Below are 21,282 nucleotides of genomic sequence, written 5' to 3'. Positions count from 1 at the left end.
AGGGAGATATATCTAATATGTAATATATTAGAAATAATCTAATATTAAATAAAAAATTAGAAATAATCTATTATTAAAAAAAAACATAGAATCATGCGTTCTTTGTCTCCTTAGAAAAGGATTTTGTTACTTCCGAGACTGCTAAAAACCTCAGAGAAATTTTAAAAGTATTATGAACAACATTGGTAACAGTGGTATTTCTTGTAGCTCAGATGTTGCAATTACCAAGATTATTTTGCAGATGGGAAGCAGGATTTTATGAAGCTGAAACTTACTTCTGTGCTACCTGCCTCTTTATCAGTAAATTACACTTCATTACAGGCATTGAGCTTTTTCTTAGTTAAAATTTTTCATTTCAAATTAAACTTTCACCTAGTAATGAGATAGCAGGGGGAAAAGCTTGCTTTTCACTTAGCTCTTTCATTCTTGCCTCCCTTCCCTCCAGAAACAAAACAGGATGAATATTCTGCACATATACCTAAACTATATTAAATTGTTCTGAGAAAACATTGCTACTTAGTTCCAAGTTACACTAGAAACATATAATGGAAACAGTGTTTGTTGAAGGTTTCACACAGATTAAGGGATATTTCACCAAAATTAGGACGTAGTTTCAAGTTGTCCAGAATCACACTCTACACAGATGCAAACTGATAAACTGGATTCTCCCATCTTTTGGTAAATCAGAAAATTTTACCACAATACAGGAGCAGAGATTTGGATCTGTTCTTAAGCATAACCTCATAGTGACATCCTAGAGTCCCAGGCACATGGTGAAGCTCTCCTCTGACTCCCCAAAGTATCTGGAGGGTGGGATGTGTATATGTGTGTGAAAATTGCAGTTAGATACTTTGGTATCTGAACAGATAAGTGCAAATTTTAAACTAGCCCTTTTTCTACAAAGATAAGAGAAATTTGCCCTGTAAGATTTGTTACACCTGAATAGAAACACAAAAATAATGTTCTCAGAAAAGTCTCAGTAGTACTTCCCAAGCCAAAGATAACTGAGATTTAAGACTGAAATCTAGTTTAATTGTAACTTTCAATTTTAACTATTAGTTTTCTGAAAATACTTTCTCTTATGTTAAAGACTTTCATGCTGAACTAGAAACTGTGGCAAACACTACCGAACACATGGGCCTAATAGGCAAGTATCAAAGCCAAACATTAGAAAATGGCAAGATTTTTAAGCATCCAAAGCCATACATGATAGACTTGAAGATTTTTTCAAAACATGTATGTACCACTTTTAAAAGCATTTAAAAGCAAGGGAAGAAATATGTTATAACACTTTTGAAAATATCCCTACCCTTCTTGGCACTAAAAAATACCCCAAGGCATGCCTGCCTTTGCACATAATCATTGGTCCTCTCTTCCTTTTGAATGGAGGAAAGGAGAGCTATTAAAGAAGTATGGATAGACCCAAGGGACATTACAATATTCACTTATACCCAGATGGAGAGTTATTCTAATGAATTGTTAAAAAAAAAAAAAAAAAAGGAAAAAAAAAGCAGCATTTTTAAAAATGACCCAAGTTTGAAATCCAAATCACACTAGGATTTGGGTCCCTGAAGCACTAAGGCACTTTCAAAAAATGTCCCTCATCAACTTAATTGTCTTCGTTAGTTAAGTAGTAATAAAGGACTAAAATAGAATCAATTTTTTTTGGCTTTGCTACATAATTAAGTAATGAATATGAGGAAAGGACCTTTCTTGCTTGGTGTGACAGCAGTCATATCTAGCTTTTTTGCCCACGGTGCATTTTATTGCTAATGCTTTCCTATAGTAGTGCAGCCCAGAAAAGAAAAAAAAAACACCCCAAAACCCCCTAAAACCTGAAAACCACTTTGACGTAAGTTTGTTAGGACAGGTGTAAAGCCAAAGCCAGAGAATAAAGTGATTGAGCAAGACCTGAAAAGGAGCTGAATATGAGAGCTTTAGCTCTCTCTGGGGTTTTGTCAGGCCAGGGCAGAGAAGAAACGGGGTGCTGGTGATGCTCCGTGCTGGATCGTGCATGGCACTGGTGGTGCTGGGCTGGTGTGTAATTGGTGCTGTTAATCACTCGTTTTCGCAAATGCAGAACCCCTCCAAGAGGGCAGTAAAAAAACAAACAAACAAACAAAACCAAAAAGATACTAGAACACCAGAGAAATGCAAATGGCTTCCCTGTTTCGTGCTTGGAAACCGCACGTCACACAGCAAAAATGCTGTCATGACTGATACCTTGACAAAGGTTTGTATTAAGTTGTTATTATCCAGTGAATCAGCCCCGACAGAAACTGGTGGCAGCCAGAAGCATAATTGCAGAAAATGTAACTTTGGAACCTTCACTGCAAATATTTTAACTATCTCATAATGACATAGGTTATTTTTACAACTGGGGAAAGATTATGTAAGGAGATTCTTTGGCATTTTAAGTAAAACGTTAGAAAAATAAAAATCCAATTGAGCAATCAACATGTTTTTAGTCTTTGTCCTGTTTTATACTTTATACTTAGCCCTGTAAAAGAAACTTTAACATTCCCTCTAAGAAAAACACATTTAAGTGATGGACAGCAACAGTGAAAACTGATGAAATATGAAGAGCTATTTATAGCAGTTGATGAAGATGGATGTTCAGCAGCTTCTCCAGCTATTCAAAATGGGCTGAAAAGAGATGTTACAATGTAAAGGGTCACCTAGATGCAGCTGGAAAAAAATTCCCAAGGTGCAAACTCCAACAATAACAGTATTTTTAGATGATGTTAAACACCTTGGGAAGCACGCCACACAATGCTGCACATTCCTTACTAGTAGGAAAGCACAGGTTCCCACAATTCAAGCAACTCTTTAAATTGTCCAAAATTGCACCAGAATCCAGACAGGGCAAAAAGTAGCTCAAAGTCTCCTTTAACTCCTCAATTACATTGCAACAATTCTCTCCTTTCCCTACCAGTGACTGGCTACCACAATTATACTCTGAGGCTTTAGATTTAAGGCAAAATAGCAATACTCGATTTTGCCAGATGTTACCTATTTCCAGCAAACAAATAATAATGGAATTACTGTGATTGCAAATACACTGTGTTCAAGTGACTTTTTCATGTTTAAATCAAGCTGAACTAGATGATATCAAAACAATATATTTTTTTTATTACAGATTACCAGTTGAGTGTAGAATTCGTATTTTTCTTTCTCGCTCTCAATTTCTTCACTACATCTCTTTAGATTACCAAGTAAATCCATGCCTGTCAATTATTAGTTTCTAATTACCCTTCACAACTTTCTGAACAGCTACTAGGAAACAGAATGATGAAATAACTATTGAGTTAAAAGGAGATTAGATAAATATAAATAAATTACACTTATTATATGCTCCCACCACACCAGGAGATGACTTAACAGTGAAAGGAAAAGAATCACATTGCAATAATGAAATCAGAGAGGGAATTCAGGTCCCAGAGGCGATTCTACGGAGTTTATGTTAATGTACACCTTGTGGGGGACCAAAAATCAACTGGAATAGTTTCCTGAAAACTGTTTCCAGCTATTTTCTCATTTAAAAAGTTCCAACTTCACTTGACCCATTAGTCATCATATTACTTACATTTATTATGTATTTTGAAATCTATTACAAAAAACCCAATGGATTCAATATGGCCTGTTTGAACAAAATCATAACATCTATAAAAGAAAACCTATAAGCAGCACTCTGAAATTTCTGTCTGAAACAATTTCTTTCTTTGTCATTTTATTACTTATAGCTTCAGATAAAAAAAAATCAGGGTTATGAGTATTTTACCCTTGTTCTCTGTAACATTCAGATTTGTTCCGTGAAGATAAAATTTTATTCTGTGAACTTGGGATAATGATATTACTCCAAAGGACTTTTTATTTGCTGAGCTAAGGATGAATAAGCAACACAAAAATAACAGAGCTCCCAGCAAGTAACTTTAGGTCAGTTAACAGCTCTTACTGAAGTCAGTGAGCTTATTCTAATATATGCCATAACCTAATGTGCACCAGGTTACTATTTCTGTGACTAATAAACTACCATAGGACACTCGTAATCTGAAAAATCAGAAAGTAAACTTCATGAAAATTATTTATAGGTTCTATTTATAAGACTGGGGTCTTTTCACAGACTTTGAGAAATGCTGAACTATGAGAGAGTAAAATAAGGCATTTTCCAAGAATTTGTTAACTTCTCATACACCTCATTCTGCAATGGATCTTTCATTTCTCATAGCTAATATGGAAAAGGCCAGATCTTTCTCCCTTTGCTGGACACAGGTCTCTCTCTCCTTTACCCCAAGAAGGCTGTAAAATACAGAACATAAAAAATAGAACAAAATAGTATTTGCTGTAATCTCAGGACGATTGAATTTCCTAGTTCTAAACAGGAGAGGAGCAGACAACAGGCATGAAACATTTTACCACCAGTAATATCCTTTCTCTGGAAGCCACCCATTCTGGTGTAAGAAGTCTAACAGAGGAAATCTGAGGAAGGTAAAGGTAGTATTGAGCCCTAATTCTGATTTGTAGTCAGGGTGGCCCTTCAGTAATAGGGAAATGGCTGAATTGCAAGAATTAAGTTTATAAAAATAAGGAAAGAGAGAGACATGTAAAAAAAAGACTAGTTGTACTGTTCTCAATTGTCCCTGGTTAGGCATCAAAAGAGAAACAAATTAAAAGAAATTGAAAAGCAAGAAGAATCCAAAAGAATTGTTTTTATCTTCTAATTCATCATTCCCAATTTGGATCAAGGAAAAAGAAAGAAGAAACTTGAGACAAGGCTTCAGAGGCCATCTGCAGTCCATCTTGTATTCTGCTTCTGTGAGACAGATGCCAATTAGTCTGGAAGAAACTGGTAGTCACCGCTCAGTATTTCCACCTACTGTAATTTTTATGCTGCAGCCCTGCAGAAGAAGCCCTCTAAGGCCAATACGGCTATATGGAAAAAGGCCAATATGGAAACCTTGAGGGAGCTCAATAAACTTGAGCCATCTGGGGTGCTCCCCTGCGGTAACTACTACCACAACCTAGTATATCAATGATATTATGTGAAGGTGACGTTAACGGCTCTAACCATTGCCTGGGTTGGAGATCTCACACAAGGCTCAGTGTGATATAATTGTATTTTTTTTTAATTGTCACAACTGAACTGAAATAAATTGTTGTCGGACTAGAAGACCAAAGTTACCAGTGATAAAGGATGGAGGATTACTGCTATTTATAGGTTGTTGACTGAAATGAAGCAACTGTGCAAGTACCAAATAGATTACAGACATGTGTCAAGGACTGTGGTGAGGCCAAAAGTTATACCATGGGCATTTGAAGGCACTACCATGGTAAGAAAACCCTAACTAAGAGAAATATTAACTCTCTCAGGTAAGAGTCAGTCAAGTTGAAGCACAGTGAGAAGAAATAAATTGTTCCAGGTGACTGAGCATGTTTGCGGAAAAGAACCCATAAATGCTCGCTATTATCTGCTTTAGCTGCTGAATAATAGTTATAGTAAGACATACATGAAGAAAAAAATCAGAGTTTAGAAGTTTGAGCAAACGTTTGAAATAAGTTTTAAAGGAATGCCAATATACTGTAAAAGTTACCAAGAAAGTATTTTCAAACTTATCCACATAGCTAAGATGTTCAGTTTTCGTTTCAGTATTTGGGAACTTAAGAAACTAAATTTCATTTAAAATAAATATTGCAGACACTGCTGTTAGGAAGGTGCTTTGCTAATTTTACACATTATTACACTGATATTACAGAGAATAGATGTGTTAAAAACAAAGCAGTACCTACACGCTGGTACACCTGTTTGGAATATTTCTGCTTGCCCTCTTAATCAATAAATATCATTTCATGGCTATAGTGTCAGTGCTTTAAAAACTTGTTTGTAAAAGAGTAAAGGGAAAAAAAAAACTACTAGAAAGCTCAAAAGTTTTGCAAATGACCCAGAGTTAATTAGAAAAGTCTGCACCCTGGCTAGTTCCCCTTCTCACGTGTCAGCTCTCATTAAATCAAAAAATTCTCATTTCAAAGTTAACAAACACCATGGTTAACAAAACTGTTAAACTGGGATCAAGTGGGCACATTCCTAGGTTTATATATGATGTCATGCTAAGCAGCCCACAGCTGAACTTGCAAGTAGTATGAATGATTTTTCAATATATTAAGTATCTGATCTAATGCTAATTTTCTCTCTATAGGCTAACTGTGCTGGGAACAGGTGGCCCTGCTTTCAATTACGGAGGGCTAACATGCCAGTGTGAGGCCTGGATTAGTTCACCTTCTCACAGGGAATTTGCCTCGGTTGGGAATGGATTTATTATGGCTTCACACATGGAACGGGGCTCATGTCAGCTGAGGGCAGTGATACATCATATGATTCAAATTAACCTGCTGTGGACTGCTCCGCAGGGCTGATATTGTGTATTAAAATGACGACATTTTTAGAACAGCTTGAAAGAAACCAGGATTGCTGAAGTGCAATGGTTCCAATTTGTTCCAACTAATCTATCACCTGCTGGAGATATTATTCTAGTGGGTTTCTGGTAGCTGCTATTTTCCAGGTTTCTCCAAACCACTGACCTTGCTAATGGAGACAATTGTTGCCTTTGGAAACAGGGAAAAAAGCCAGGGAGAGCGCGAGGTGCAGCATTGTTTGTTGCTCTCCCTGTCTATGGTGAGGCCCAGTGCTGTGCTCCTCCTCACAGCATCCCACCGCTGCCAGGGGTGTCTGGCAAGAGCAGCCCCCAACCCCACCACCGTTATTTTATTGTTCAGTGGGAAATGTCTTCATTTGCCCACATAGTCTGCTCCGTAGAAATTATTTCCAAAGGCAAACATCAAGGATCTTAGTTATTTCACATCAAGCCTAACTTCTTCCCAAGAAAATGCTTGGGGAAGAGGACTTTGGCATGAACGTTTATATTTTGTGTGTATATGTATTTTGTATGAAGTTGTACTTCACAAATTAATGAAATGTTTTACATTATTTATACACAGAAAGAATACGTCAAAAAGACAGCTTTTGCAGTTAAAGCATAGTTTGATAAATTTAAAAAAGACTATTAAAACAAGATGGTCATAATTTTTCCCCACCTAATAGTGAATGAATAATGAATGAATAATACCTGATGCTGAAGCAATAAATAGTTCACTTACGTGTATTAGACAAGAATTAAATGTACAGTCAGTAACAGACTGAATATAAAAGAGAGAAGGTCATGTAAACTGATGTAAATGGAATTTAAAAAATTTTAAATAATTAGTTACTGTAGAAAGAGAAAGAATAGTACTTTAATACATCGTGGGGTTAGGGTTAAGGTCTGTTCCCACAGGCCTGATGATGAATGCTTATTTCTCCTAGGATCCTATTACCTTAAATCTGGAAGAAATATCATTTTTCTTTAGTTGCCAAAAATGTACAAAATAATCAACTCATGTGGCAAGAAGCACATTAATGTATCCTGTTATTCTCATTTAATTAGTGGTTTCCAAGTTTAGCTACTTGCTGTAGTTTTTTGATCTCCAAGTTAATACAGACTGACAACCTGGTTTCCTGTGTGGTGAAAGTATACAATTTTTCTGTGGAACACTATCTACTTATCTACTTCAGCTGACAAACTATTTACAAGGAGTACAGTTTTCACCTAAGACAGCAAACACTGGGAACCATCTGCAGATTTTTCCTTTTAACTGCTTGTATAGTAGTTTGCATCATAAACCACAGCCATGTTTGACTGCTCTATCTGAAATTTAACTTCAGCACGCCAACAAAATTCTTCTTAAGAATTATGGCATTGCAATTGAACAGCTGAACTCTGAACACTTAAAATCTATAGAGAAAACTGTGCATTTATCACAACTGCTGCATCCAGATTTTTGTCTGTATATGCACAGCTTTTAAGAGTCTTCTGAAAAGCAGATCACCTGTGCCCAAACACTAGCATCTACTAGCACACATTGCCTTCAAGTACATTAAAAAAATGAACTTACTGGATTTATGAAATGCACATATATAAATGAACATGAAAATACACAACATGTCCTTAGAAAACACTCATTAGTGGCTCCATTATTTGCAAATTTTCACTAAAAAATCCCTAGGCCTTTGAGGCATGCAACATAAGCATATTTCATCGGTGTATTTATTTAATCAATTTAGGTATTTGTGATGGGAGACATCATAATTAAGGTTGTCTGCTGATCTTACAAACATTTTCCTGAGGTTCCTGTCCTTAATGAACACCTGCAGGCTTAGTTAGGACCTGGTGATGTAGATACCTTCTCCAGATCCATGCTCTGTAGGCCAAGCTACGTTACCCAAGAAGTTGTGGTTAGAGAACTTTTTCCCCCCCAAGTAGAGTTAGTAACTTGTTTTCCAGTAGTCTGCTCAGGAGTTGTCAAACTTTCATAACCCCTTTGAATGTGCTATTCTGATGCAATCGCATGTGGAAAGTGTCTTTCACTACTAATTCAACAAAACACCCATGGAATACTTCTTGGTAAAGATTAGCCTAGTTGAAGAGTATCTCATACTGGCCACAACTGAGATGAGAAAAATCTGCAGAGGAATGCAGAGCTGTTTTATTATATTACCCTGGTAAAATACTTTATTAAAATTCAGAGTAATTACTGTTGAGTCATGTTTAACGATAGTTCCAATTAGCAGCAAATAGATGATAAAAAGAATGCCTTTTGGCTAAGAAGAGATCCTGGATGAAAGTTGTGAGGTTTTATGTGCCTTGCAAGAATAAATAGACTGGATTTTATGATGAGTTAATTTAGGTTTTTTTTTTTTCAGTTCCCTATTTAGCCAAATACCACGGAGGGGAGAGATTTAACACTGATTCAGGATCTGACTGAATTGTTGAGAATGGGGTAGAAACTGAGACCACTTGTGAACATGTATTTTGCAAGCTTGTACCAACTTCCTTGTTTGCTAGTTTAGTCAGAAAGCTGTCCTACTAACAGGACTGTGTCAGGGAAACACCTTCAGGCATTTAAAAAATTAAATATAAATGCCAGGCCAGGAAACTGCAATAAGAACCTTAAGAAACAGGGGAATGGAAAGACAAGGGATCTGGGAATGTGGGAACCTGCCAGAGATGTGGGGAGAGAGGACTAGTAAATCAAAAAATTGGAAAAATGAGGATAAAAGAAAACAAAACTGGCAGCAGTGACCAAAATATTGTAGTGTCAAGAGAGAATACATTTTCCTTTTGGCTTTCCAATGGAACTCAAAAATCTTGACTCCCCACATTCCTCTGCTCTTATCAGGTATCTATAAAGCCCACTGATAGTAAGTGTCTCTTCCCCTCTTATGCTGATCATGCTTAGACTGAAAATCAAATATTACTATTCTTAATCCTTTAGCTCAAATGGCAGTAAAACATGCAGTAGGTCTGAAGGTTCAAAATCCTATTAATGAAGCCAAACAGGGATCAATATAAGAAAAACTGCATTATCAGGTGGTTTTAAAATCTTGTCTTAAAGGAATGCCTTTAAGGCAGCATAGAAAATGAAAAAAAGTAGTAATGATGAGGTTGTGAACTTTATTCTTTCTTCAAGACTCTTGCCTGCCTGCATGTGAAGGAATGGATTTTCAAGTTACCTAACGAAATATTCGTAATCAGCTGGTAAATACATATCACCTCTCATTCTCTGGTTGTTCAGTTTGGTAACCTGCGGGCTGATATGCAGAAATGGTAACTGTTTCACCCAAAGACAATAGGAACTGTGGTTCCAACACCTAAATACCTGTATTTTTAAGTAACTTGGACACAAAATTCTCAGTTTTAAATTGGCAACGTTAATGTAATGAAAAATACCTTCACCTCCATTACCTCCTGTGAAATGGCAAGGGCATACTACCCCATCACCCACAGGAAGGTTGTGCAAGTAAATGAATTTGTTTGTAGTGCTCAGATCCTAAAGCAGTAAGCAACACAAAGGAAATATGTAATTATTTTGTAGAGCTAGATCCACATAATGTGTTAGACTGTATAAACGTGTGTACCAGGATTAATAGAAAAACCCAACACTGAAGAGTTGCTCACTAAATGACTGATAACAGCTCATTCTGTGTGCTGAGTAAAGAAAATATATTTATGAAAAAAGTTACACAATTCAACAAACTATAGACAGTAAGTATACACAAGAGAGATGAATTATGATGGCATAGGAAAATGTAGGTCTATTTTCTAACTTTCAATACAACCCTAATTATATTCTACATAGTACTGTAGTTATAAATACATAATTCACAACATAGATAATACATAACATAGTTTAATTTGCAGGAGTCTGTGATTCTTCAGGAGTCAGACTACAAGTCACTTAAATCTTTTTAACTAAATTCTAATGAACTGTCATACTACACCACTGATATTCTGAATTAAAGAAACGCAATATAAATATTATTTTCATGTTTGCAGTGTTAGCATTTTAGATTGTATGAATTTGTAGTGCCAGGTATCCAGATTCCAAAGAACCCAAGAGAAGGCAGATCATTAAATTCTCCAAAAACAATTTAAAAGTCAGCTTTTATAAACATACTTCAATAAATTTTAAAATCTCAGTTGTTCAAGAGCTAGAAGCAGGTTGTTTACATTTTATTGGAAATTTGCCAAACTCAGGCTTCTAGAGGGGTAAAACTTCTATAATGACCTTGAAAAGAAAATAAATAATCAGGCCTTAAACCTATGACTGACCTAGGACTGACCATTCCTCAACTGTGGTCTCAATTCAGGGTAACGATGGGAGGAAAATTTCACGTTCATCAGCAAGGAATACATTTTTCTGATGATCTAATTGTGTGTATACATGTGCATATCTATAAATAGATTACGTTATGAAAATAGAGCTTAAAGTCAATGCTTACCTGGTCCATTAAGGAAGTCTTTAATTTGTACTGTGATAAGAGGAGGTGGAATACCACTTTTAGCATCTACTTCTCCTGCTACTGTTTGCAGCCAAATCTTGCAATAATCCAGAGCTTCTGGTAGAGTCTTTCCAGGATCTACAGGTGATAATGATCATATTCATTAACGATATTCCAGGAATATGATACATAATGGAATACTAAATACGAAATTCATTAAGTAAAACTGAGAAGTTTAAAATGTATACACAATAGATAAAATTCTTAATACTTTTACACACATCATTTGTGCAGACAGATAGTGCATGTTTTTAACAATGCATGCATACATACGCAAGAGAGCAAATCCAGTATCACACAAAATGAAGAAAAATTGCAAAAATATGAGTAAAAGATATTACCCATCACAAGACAACTTTTAATGGCACTTAAATTGATCTTTTGTTAGCAGTACTACTTAGAAGAGAAACAGTGATCAAAAATCACTTTCTAGACCGTATTTTCATTACCATGTAAGAAAATGGTAACAGCAAGATAAAGTTTAAGAGATCAGAATGCTAACAGATCTTGAGGACAAAGCACGATGATATTGCAGTTATATCATTCTCTTCAGAGTTTCACTCACACAGCATGTTTAGCTTCTAAAAACAGTAGCTATTCTTGGATAGCATCTTGAATGGTATTCCTTTGGTCGGTCCGTAATATCACACAAGTACATGAAAATTAATTTCCTCCAAGCAGTATTCCTTTCTTTATTTTCTGCATATCACAGATGGCTGTAGATAGGCTTTTTATTTTTAGCAACTTGTGACTTTTGTTACAATAGTCCTGAATTCTGGTACTACACATCTTAAATTCTAAATACTCCATTATTCTTTAGTATCAAGAATGCTACTTAAATTATCAAATATCTGCCTCACCCTTAAAGATTTAAGATTTTCTTGATTAAAGTTCATCTCTCCCATTTTCAGTCAATTAAAATTTGTTAGAATTGTTTTATTTAACTGAGTGTTACTGAATGGATTCCTTTCAAGAGCGGTATTTACATACCCACTATTATACTCAACATATGGTATCGTGGTATCACAGTCATATGTGGACTGGGTATATAAAGTCAGCTTTGGAATTTGTATTTCTTGACCTTATCATGTGATTCATATAAAACTTGGCACATATGAACCCTTATGTGATTTCAAAGAACCTACTGAAACCAATTGATCATGACTTTAGATCTATATGGAAAAGATCAAAAGTTAGCACATTCTTCTGTTTTTATTTGATCAATTTTCAGGCAATGACTTTACAGCAGTATTTGTACTGCATGGCATATACATTACAGCCTTTCCTTCCCTTTATTCCCACTATACATTTATAAAGTCAGCTCTCAACAGTTGTTTAAGAGCTGTCACTGCATACAACAGATTTGTATATTTTCCATGTGAATTTCTACATTTTTATGGTTTTCAGCCCTTTTCTCTAATTACACTAACCAGAATTGTATGGCATACTCTCTTTTCTGTAGTAACTGCTTTAGGGAATTTCTTTTTCCTGTGTCTGGATTTTGCCTAGCATACTGAAAATAATAATACAAATTTTTTACCACTGAGGTACACATTTTTTTCAAAATGTAGTTTTGTAGTTGTTCTGAGGAAGGATCTCAGACTTGGATCTATACTTGGATCTATTTAGTTTTGCACTGGTAGCCCATCATAAACAATATACTCATGTTTTTCAGAACATATAGCATTGTAAAAATTACATTGTGCAATGCACATCGCTAAATCACTTAAATTGATCTTTTTATTTTATTTATTGTTCCTTCAGAAATACTAATGTAAACATTGAGGTTTGCTAATATGGAGTAAAATATTACAATATGCTATTACTTTGTCTCATTTCTGAACGATATTGTGCCATACTTTATATAACAACCTAGATCAACCACTAGAAATTAAGAAATTCCAGTAAATTTAGTCAAACATTGCTTTTTCAGAATATACTTACAGGTATTCCTACTATCCTAAGACATGTTTACGTTATAAAACAGCTAATAATCGTTTCACAGTTGTAGTTGTTCAAAGATGAAAATTTCTTTAATGAAAGGAACTTACATAGCAGAAAATCCGTGCATGACATAATACATTAGCTATACAAATACCAGCCTCAGGGCACTGTATTGCAGGGTTGCATGTATGGCAGCATGTAAGCACAGAATCAAAAAAAAAAAATAAAAAAATAAAGGAGCCATTGGGCTCTTGGAAGATTATTTTGCTCTGTCATGTCTCCAAGGTGTGCAGCACCATCATCAACCCTTCAGTACCTGGGATGTATCAGGACTGGGACACATGAATAGTGAGAAAGACCTCAGAAGTTACACATTAGGGACACAATGCAAAGACACCTCAACACACAAAACTAGCCCAAGCCCAACAAAATATATTACTTTTAACCCAGCACTAGCCTTACAGAGTTCAAGTTTTTTTTTCTTTTTTTAATTTTTATTTATTTATTTATTTTTATTTCAGGTGGAACCATGCTATGATGAAACTGAGATAATTCTGGAGGCAGGACAGCTGCATTGTCACAGTTCAGCATCTGAGGTAATAATTCTGAAGGGCCATGCAAAGAATGAGTTTGAGTGTTTCCAAGTACATGGCATGGTTTATTTGGACCTGCATGACAGACTTGACTTTACATCCAAGTATATCAGGCATGGATCAATAAATAATTTTTTATACAATGAGAAGAAAGCTAAATTCCAGAGGTTTCAAAACTGTCTGTACAAGTGCTTATATTAAAAACTTGAAGAAAGCTCCATAGAGGAGCTGCTAAATGTATCTGGGTAGGACAATTTCATTTACATTGAAGGTCAAAAGAGTAAAATATGTGTATCCTGATTAAAAAAATAAAAATCTTCTATGGTAGACAACAGCATACATGTTTTCATAGGATTAAGGATCAGGAAAAGAATAGAACAATACAAACAAATAAATAAATTCCTATGCCACTGGGCAGAGGAATCACCAGAGAAGCAATAGAATGAAAAAAAAAGAGAAAATTTAGGCTGAAAAGTAAGAAATTCCTGATGGGAAGAGCTGTTAGGAAAAGGATTCTTCTCCCTCAAAGAAATGATGGAAATGTTCAAAATGTTTAAAAATACACTTGACAAAACACTATAAAATATACAATAGGGAACAATTATGCATCAGCAGGGAACTGGTCTGAATAATGTATTATAATAGGTCATTTCCATTTCCATTTTCTATGATTCTCCCAAAAATCAACACTTAAATTTGCAGTTATTTGTATAAAGAAAATGCTGGAGAAAACCCAAGGGATGCATATATAAGCAAAAGGAGAGGCTAGAATTACTCCGGAGGAAGCCAAGAGAGAGAAAAGAAAGGCATGAAAAGTTGAGAGTGGTGAAGACGGCCAGAAATTCTATCCTCCGCATGATATGAAAAATTTGTCTGGGGCAGCAAAAGAGAAATGGTAGGACAACTATCACAGATCGACAACCAAGAGTGTGATTTAAAATCTGTAAGACTGAAAAGCTGCGAGACCTTGAATACTTCCACATTGTTTTCCTTTATTATTATTATTATTCAAATGAAAAAGATATATCTCTGGCTATTTTTGAATCCTCTGAACATTCAAAGCCACTTTTAGTCCTGGTAAGTTTCAGACCTCGTCTCCAAAATTCACAGTTTATGAAGTAACTTCCTAAACTCGATTTGGATTTGCAAGTTTTGATTGCAGTTACCTCCCCCTCATTCTCATGTTAATAGGAGACGACAAACCCAAACTTTTGAGGGGGAAAAGGAAAGGACGGAGGCAGGACAAATTTCACATCTCGAAGATTTTCATTTTTCAAGACATGTTTTTTGACCCTGTTTGTACCTGACAGCCAGGGCACCCTGGGGGAACAGCCCAAGACAGGCGTTAGCAGGGCGACCGGACTACCGAGCAACTTGGCCCCTCCAGCTGGAACCTCACCCAGGCCGAATGAGATCTCCAACAGGCTTTTATTTCAATGGATGAATCATGGCTTGGTTTGCAGTCAATTTTGCAAGCCAGTACGATGCTGCAATCTTCTCTGCACTTCCAACTCTGAAGTGGGACGTTTGGTGTTATTTTAGAAATGGTTTCCATTGGAATTTAGTGAAGTTAAATGGGAAAACATTTCTGTGAGTGTACTCACAAGTGCTGTGTCAGGAAGTTCCCAAATGAGCATTTACAGTAACCCAAGGCATGCACACCCCTAGGCCAGCTCATCTTTACTGGTGGGGGCTGCACACCCTTACATCCCTGGATGCGGATGCACTGGACGATAAATATACTCAGAGGGGAGCAGGTGATACTCCAGCACAACTCCCTCAATGCTGTACTAAGTAACAGCTTTAAATCCTCTTTCTGCTTCGGAGGAAGCCCAAGCTGACAGAGAGGCAGTGAATGAGACTTCCTGCCAGATCCAGCCTGTGTTTCTCTCCATTCAGCCTGGGCTTTTTCATTAGATCAGAGGTTACATGTGGTCTTAGCTACTGCATCTGCTCTTCATGGACCCCCTGCCATCAAAGGCGTGGGTGTAAAAAAAAAATAAAATTGAAGGAAAAAAAAAAAAAGAGAATAATTTTGGACGGCCTCACAATGGCTATTTTTTTGCAAATGCTTCATTGGAGGAAGTTGAAGAAATTCCATGCATAACACATTTATTTGGAAATTTCTCTCCTTTATAATGGCCAAGCAGCACAACCTCCTCTTTGAAAATAAACAAACAAACAAATAGAAAAAAGATTTTTCAAGAATGCCCAGAGCACAATGTTCAGGAAATGAGGCAATTTTGTATCTGGATTACATTACCTGAAACAAAGCAAATAAAAGTTTAAAAAAATATTTATAAAAGCAGCTTATGAGATTACATTAAAAACAATTGCACCCACTTTTATTTAAGTGGAAATGGCCAACGCTCTGTTAGCAAAAACTAACGGCTAACAGATGCCATTTTTTTAAAACGTAGGATGAGCAATGAATAAAAAGGGTTGTTTTATAGTATCTTTTAGGCTACCTACAAAGGATCTTACAAGTCAACTCAGGGAACAACTAGTCTTTTTAATGACATTTATTGAGGGTTTAATATTTATCCCATTAATTTATTTACTTTGATTTGAAGTTCCTATACCTGGCACTAAGTACCATAACCATAATCAAGCTGTGCGAGTACAAAAATAATTTAAAACACAAATGAAGCAGCTTAGCACAACCATAATAAAACAGAGCTAACATTGTAACAACCTAGTAACTTTCCTCCTCCTCCAGACTGACTTGCCAGTGGACATGCTTTGAGAGAAAGACTGAGGAAATTGAAAGCACAGCCACTAGTCTTTAGCTCCAAGGCAGGCAAATGCTCCCAGATACAGACACAGGCCTGCTGGAAATGTGTTACTGCTAACTGATAATTGACATGCTAATAGTACTTAACTTTTAAATATTCTATTTCCTCCAATTTTCTTCTTATGCACTTATTTCTTTCATCTTTCAGAGTAAGTAAAAAACAGCCCCAAACACAGCTTGTGAACAGAGGAACCAAGTTCTTTGGAAGAAGCTCAGTGTTTTAGCCACTGGGCAATACTCTCTCACACATAAAAGAGTGATAGCTTACTGTAAAAATCCTGAATTTTAAGCTCCATTAACTTGAAATCTTAAAAAAAAAAATTCCTTATCCCAAATAAAATGTATGTGGCTTCATAAGAGTATTAGAATCTTCACATGTTCAAAGTAGTAAATTATCACAAATTTCATTTTGTCAGTTACCTATTATTTTCTTCAGACTTCATGCTGGTGCAGTTTTACAGGATAATTTCCCTATTTTATTCAAAGCTTTATAAAACAGACTCTCATCAAATACCTGTTAGAAATAGCTATAAGGTCCAGAATATTCTTTGTTGATTTACAGCTGAACAACGTAATACACTCATGGAAAAGGTAAGGGATAAAAGCCATAACTAGGTCTAAACTATGATCAGCTTTTCTTTACTCCCAAACTGTCTTGGGAGCTACCTTCCATGAAAAAGTAAGACCTTCGTTGTTTCATAATAGAATCTTGTATTGCTTCTGCCTTGAAAGATTTGAGAGAATTGGTTTAAAAATGTAGACTTTTTGCTGAAAAGCAATAAGGAATTATAGCACTGCATTTCATAAGACCTGAAGCCATTGCAGTTGAACTAATAGCAGTTGTCTTCAGAATTACACAACAAAACTGATTCAAAACAATTTTCCAAATGTTTTAGAATATTCCTAAAATGTTCTTATGTGACATATATGGTATATACACATGCACAGGATGATTTGAAATGTCACAGTTTTTATTAGCATATTTTGGATCTAATCTACATAGTTCATATACAGTTAGCTACGTAAGCTTAACCGCATTAGTATAAGTAATGAGAAACCACCCCCACAGGAGTACCAATAAAACTTCATAACAAATGACATATATTTTTTCTTCTGCCCGGAGGAGTCTTAATTTCATCAGGTTGTGATGAAATTTGCCATGTTATATCTGTTGCTGTGCTGTTGCCCATCTCCATCCTGTGGTGTCATGCACACAATGTTTTCATCAGGCTTAGTCCCACTGTTAAAATGTTTTTCAAGGGGGAATATGCTCCATTGGTAACCTAGTTTAAATATATCTTTCATATTTAGCTTGTGTCCTTCTCCCCATTGTACCTTAGATAATGGAGAATTAGTTGGCATGCTGACACACAGACACAAGAAGGGAAGTCTTTTAGAGTTTAACTGGAAATATTCTTTAGCAACTTTCCCTGTAAATTAAACATCATTTATGCCCTCTTCCCACCTTCCAGTCCTTAACATACAGAGAAAAAAAAAACAAAAAACCAGTACATAGCTATTGTACAGACGGAGAGAATCCAACTTATTTCTTTCAAATGAACTTTATATCATTCTTCATTTGGATGATACATCTCTTTCAGATAAAGCTGTCAGCAAATAATCACAATGTCATGAAAACTGGAGTGATTGATGAAATTGACTGCAGCAACATAGAAAATGCAGTGCAACATTCCTGATGTTGTATTATATGCTATGTAATATATATAGTGTGTGTATATAGATATATACACATACACACACACATATATATAAATAGTTAATTGCAGTTTTGCCTCAAATATGAGTGCTAGAAATTAAAAATACAAGTTTCCAAAGCTACATGTTACCACAATGGTATGACAACATTAATCTTGAATGGTGCAATCACAAGCACAGCAGGTCTTCCTAAACAAGAGGCAATAAAAACTTTATACTGCCTATTTTGTTGTGCAAATTAGCATATGACTTAAAGTGTTTAAGTGTGGATTAGTTTTATTAACTTACTAATACATTTAGGGTGGTGTTTTCAGGCACTAGAACTTTGGCACCCACCTCTCAAACTCTATTAAAAAAAGGCATAATGCTTTGGCAGAAAGCACAGGATTCTGCCTGATACACGAGTTAAGTATTTATTACTGCCCACAAAAGCAGCAGGATGAGACCAGAACTTCTGCGTTCACATCATGTCTGACTCCCACCTCCACACTGTTTCACCTTTGCCCGACACAACGACAAAAAGGCAAAGAAAAGGATGAGTCCCATGTAGGACTAATCTTTGGTTCTCCAAGACCTTTCCAGCTCTCTAGATGGTGAGCTAGGAGCTCTCAGACCATATGTTCCTGTAATCTTTTCTACTTACACTTCTTGCCATGCTTCTGTGCTCTCTGATCCACCTTTATTTTGTAGGAAGACTTTATTGCTTTATAGCTCCCATAGGTACAAAGGTAGCAAAAGGCTTTGGAAGTTAACAGTAGCTGCAGAATGGAGAGAACTTTGCCCAGTTTATTTGTAATGCAATAGCAGCTTGTACAAGGACACATCTGAATGTCTCAGACATGAAAATGAAGTCGTAACTTCATGAAGTTGTGATCTTAAACTTACAACTACTCCCACTGCCCTTCAAGCTTTGCTTTGTTAATGGATTTGTTAATTCTTTTCATATTAATTATTACAATGATAATCTTTTATATGGTATTTAACAAATAAAGATGGGAATCTGAAGTAAATCAAACTCATGACACATCTAGGTTTCTCTCAAGACAGGATAGCAAAAACAAAGGAAGATGAAAATGGAGGACTGATTAAAGATGCATCCTCTGCCATGTTTTCTTATCTCTATTTTACGTGTTTTCTCTCCAGCTGTCTATTCTTCCTCACTGTTTAATCCCTTTATAAGTTCCACTATCACTCAGATTTCTGGAAGAAGTTAAGATTTATCAAAAATAGCATTTATTAGTCTTTAATGGCATCTATTAGTCCAAACACATGGCTTTAATCCCAATTTTCAGAAGATACAATCTATACAATCTCATTCAGTAGAGATTCAGTATAGCTGCATAAAAAAGATATACTTTTTGTAACTAGTGTGCTGTATGAAATCTGGCATGAAAAAACTAGCAATGTTTTTTATCTACAACTCTCATTCAGTGAATAAGTTAAAAAAGAACAACAACAAACAAACAAACAAACCCATCTCTAGCTATTTTTTCATCAAATTCCTGCATCCTCAGGTATACTTCTTGTTTTTTTTTTTTTTTTTTTTTCATAACAGTCTGTAGAGTAATGATGCATCTCACTAAATTCTTATACTAAGTACTGGCTGTCAGACAAATGAATTGCAATCATTTGATTTCTCTCTTCATCAGTACACATAAGACAAAGAATTTTTCTGAATTTTTCCACTAAGCAGTTATTCTGTTCTTTCTTATTATAAACTTTGCATATGAAATGAAAAAAGAAGTAAATTCATTAAAAACCTATATCTCAGCTGAATGAAAACTTAAAATAAATGACATCATTAGATGCCTTGGAAGATCACTATAATTTTCTTATAGATTATGATCAAAACACCACGTGCTTCTAAAATGTTTTTCTTTAAATTTTATCAGTATTTTAATTTGGGGAAATATTGTGATACTCAGCCTTATGAAATGCTTTTTTGTATGAAATCTGCTTGACTTACAACTATTCTGTAGAAAACACTGAGAAGTTGAAGTAATGGAACAGTCCCTATGACAATCTGGTGCTGAGAAAGTAGTATTGAGGAACAGGATGAAATGGTTGCTGAAAGGTTCAATCTTAATTAATTTCAAATGTTTTTCACAGTCGACTGATTTAGCTGTGGTGTATAATCCTTAAAAAATGAATATTTACCGATTGATTTCTAAAGATGTCCTAGAAGTCCACCAGTTGTTTTCTCTTCCACCACCCCAGTAGCTTTAAGAAGTGTAATTATTTTGACATTTATACCCAGGAATGAATATTGAATGATCTTACCTGTACACTTGTAGTCTGAGGCTACTCCCTTAAGACCAGCATCAAACACTGATATTTCTACCTTCTGCTTTCTGTGGTGGCAGCTGAGGAGCACAGAGGGCTGTGATACAACAAGGTAGAGAAATGGTTGCAGCTCTATGTCACCAGTTCCCCTGCGACCAGGCTGCCGAACAATAGTTATACCCAGGGCTTGTCGAGCAGATGACCTTGTGGAAGCATGCAGACTTTCCAGTGACAAAAGACCAGTTTTTCTTCCAGTAGACGGGGGAACGTTGCTACTCAAAAGATCATCTGCTGTGACGGAGGAAATGCATGGCTGACTGGGCTTCTTGGTATCATGGCTGCTACCTGAGCCTGCTTCTGGAAGGTTCAAGGAGCTTTTGCTTCTTTTCTCACCATCTTTCTGCTCTTGTGGTGATTTTGGTTTAGGTAAGGCAGTGCATGAGTAAGTCATCAGGGAGATCCGACTTGCTGTAACAAAAATGTCAAAAGGGATGAAATTGAGATTCTTCACAATGGAAGACTGGCGGGAGGGACGGGCAATGCGGTGCTGGCTGGTGCCACTGTGCTGCTCGATCTGAACAATTCTGATCTTAATGCTGTCACTGCCAATTCCACTGTCCTGTGCTCCACTGTAACGTGAAGAAGTCTCAACTGTTCCCCCATCACACACGTCCATTTTCTTCTGCTCTTGTTTGGAAACCTGCATAGGAAAATATTATATTAGCTTATTATATCCATATCCCAACTGTTTCCATTTCAGTGGCAGCAAACAATCACTATATAAACATGATGTCAAAAAAGAGAATTATAAAAAATATCTGCCAAGTTAACTTTAACAGAGTAATCACTCATGAAAACACAGCAGGTGTCTGTTCCAATGAAATGATGACTCACAACAGATGAAGTGCCAAAAGAACATGTGAAGGAAAAAAATAAAGATTTCTAGGCTTACAATTCATTTTTTAAATGGTTCCTTATATGGTAAAGATTCTACAAGAAATATATAGATTAATATGAAA

At 35.9% G+C, this 21,282-nt stretch overlaps 1 protein-coding gene across 1 annotated transcript in view; it reads right to left on the bottom strand.

Annotated features, from left to right (window-relative positions):
* Window positions 1–21,282, bottom strand: part of VPS13B (vacuolar protein sorting 13 homolog B) — a 476,457-nt gene that overhangs the window by 104,562 nt on the left and 350,613 nt on the right. Inside the window, exons 34-35 of the mRNA XM_035546369.2 lie at window positions 20,261–20,963; window positions 10,874–11,011 (exon numbers count right to left, since the gene is read on the bottom strand). Coding sequence (XP_035402262.1) covers window positions 10,874–11,011; window positions 20,261–20,963 — 841 coding nt within the window. The remainder of the gene's footprint in view (window positions 1–10,873; window positions 11,012–20,260; window positions 20,964–21,282) is intronic.

This window comes from Cygnus atratus, chromosome 2, assembly GCF_013377495.2.
Source record: "Cygnus atratus isolate AKBS03 ecotype Queensland, Australia chromosome 2, CAtr_DNAZoo_HiC_assembly, whole genome shotgun sequence".
In the NCBI taxonomy this organism is placed as follows: Eukaryota; Metazoa; Chordata; class Aves; order Anseriformes; family Anatidae; genus Cygnus; species Cygnus atratus.
The sequence above is the reverse complement of the archived record's forward strand: the minus strand, read 5'-3'. Positions and strand labels throughout refer to the sequence as shown.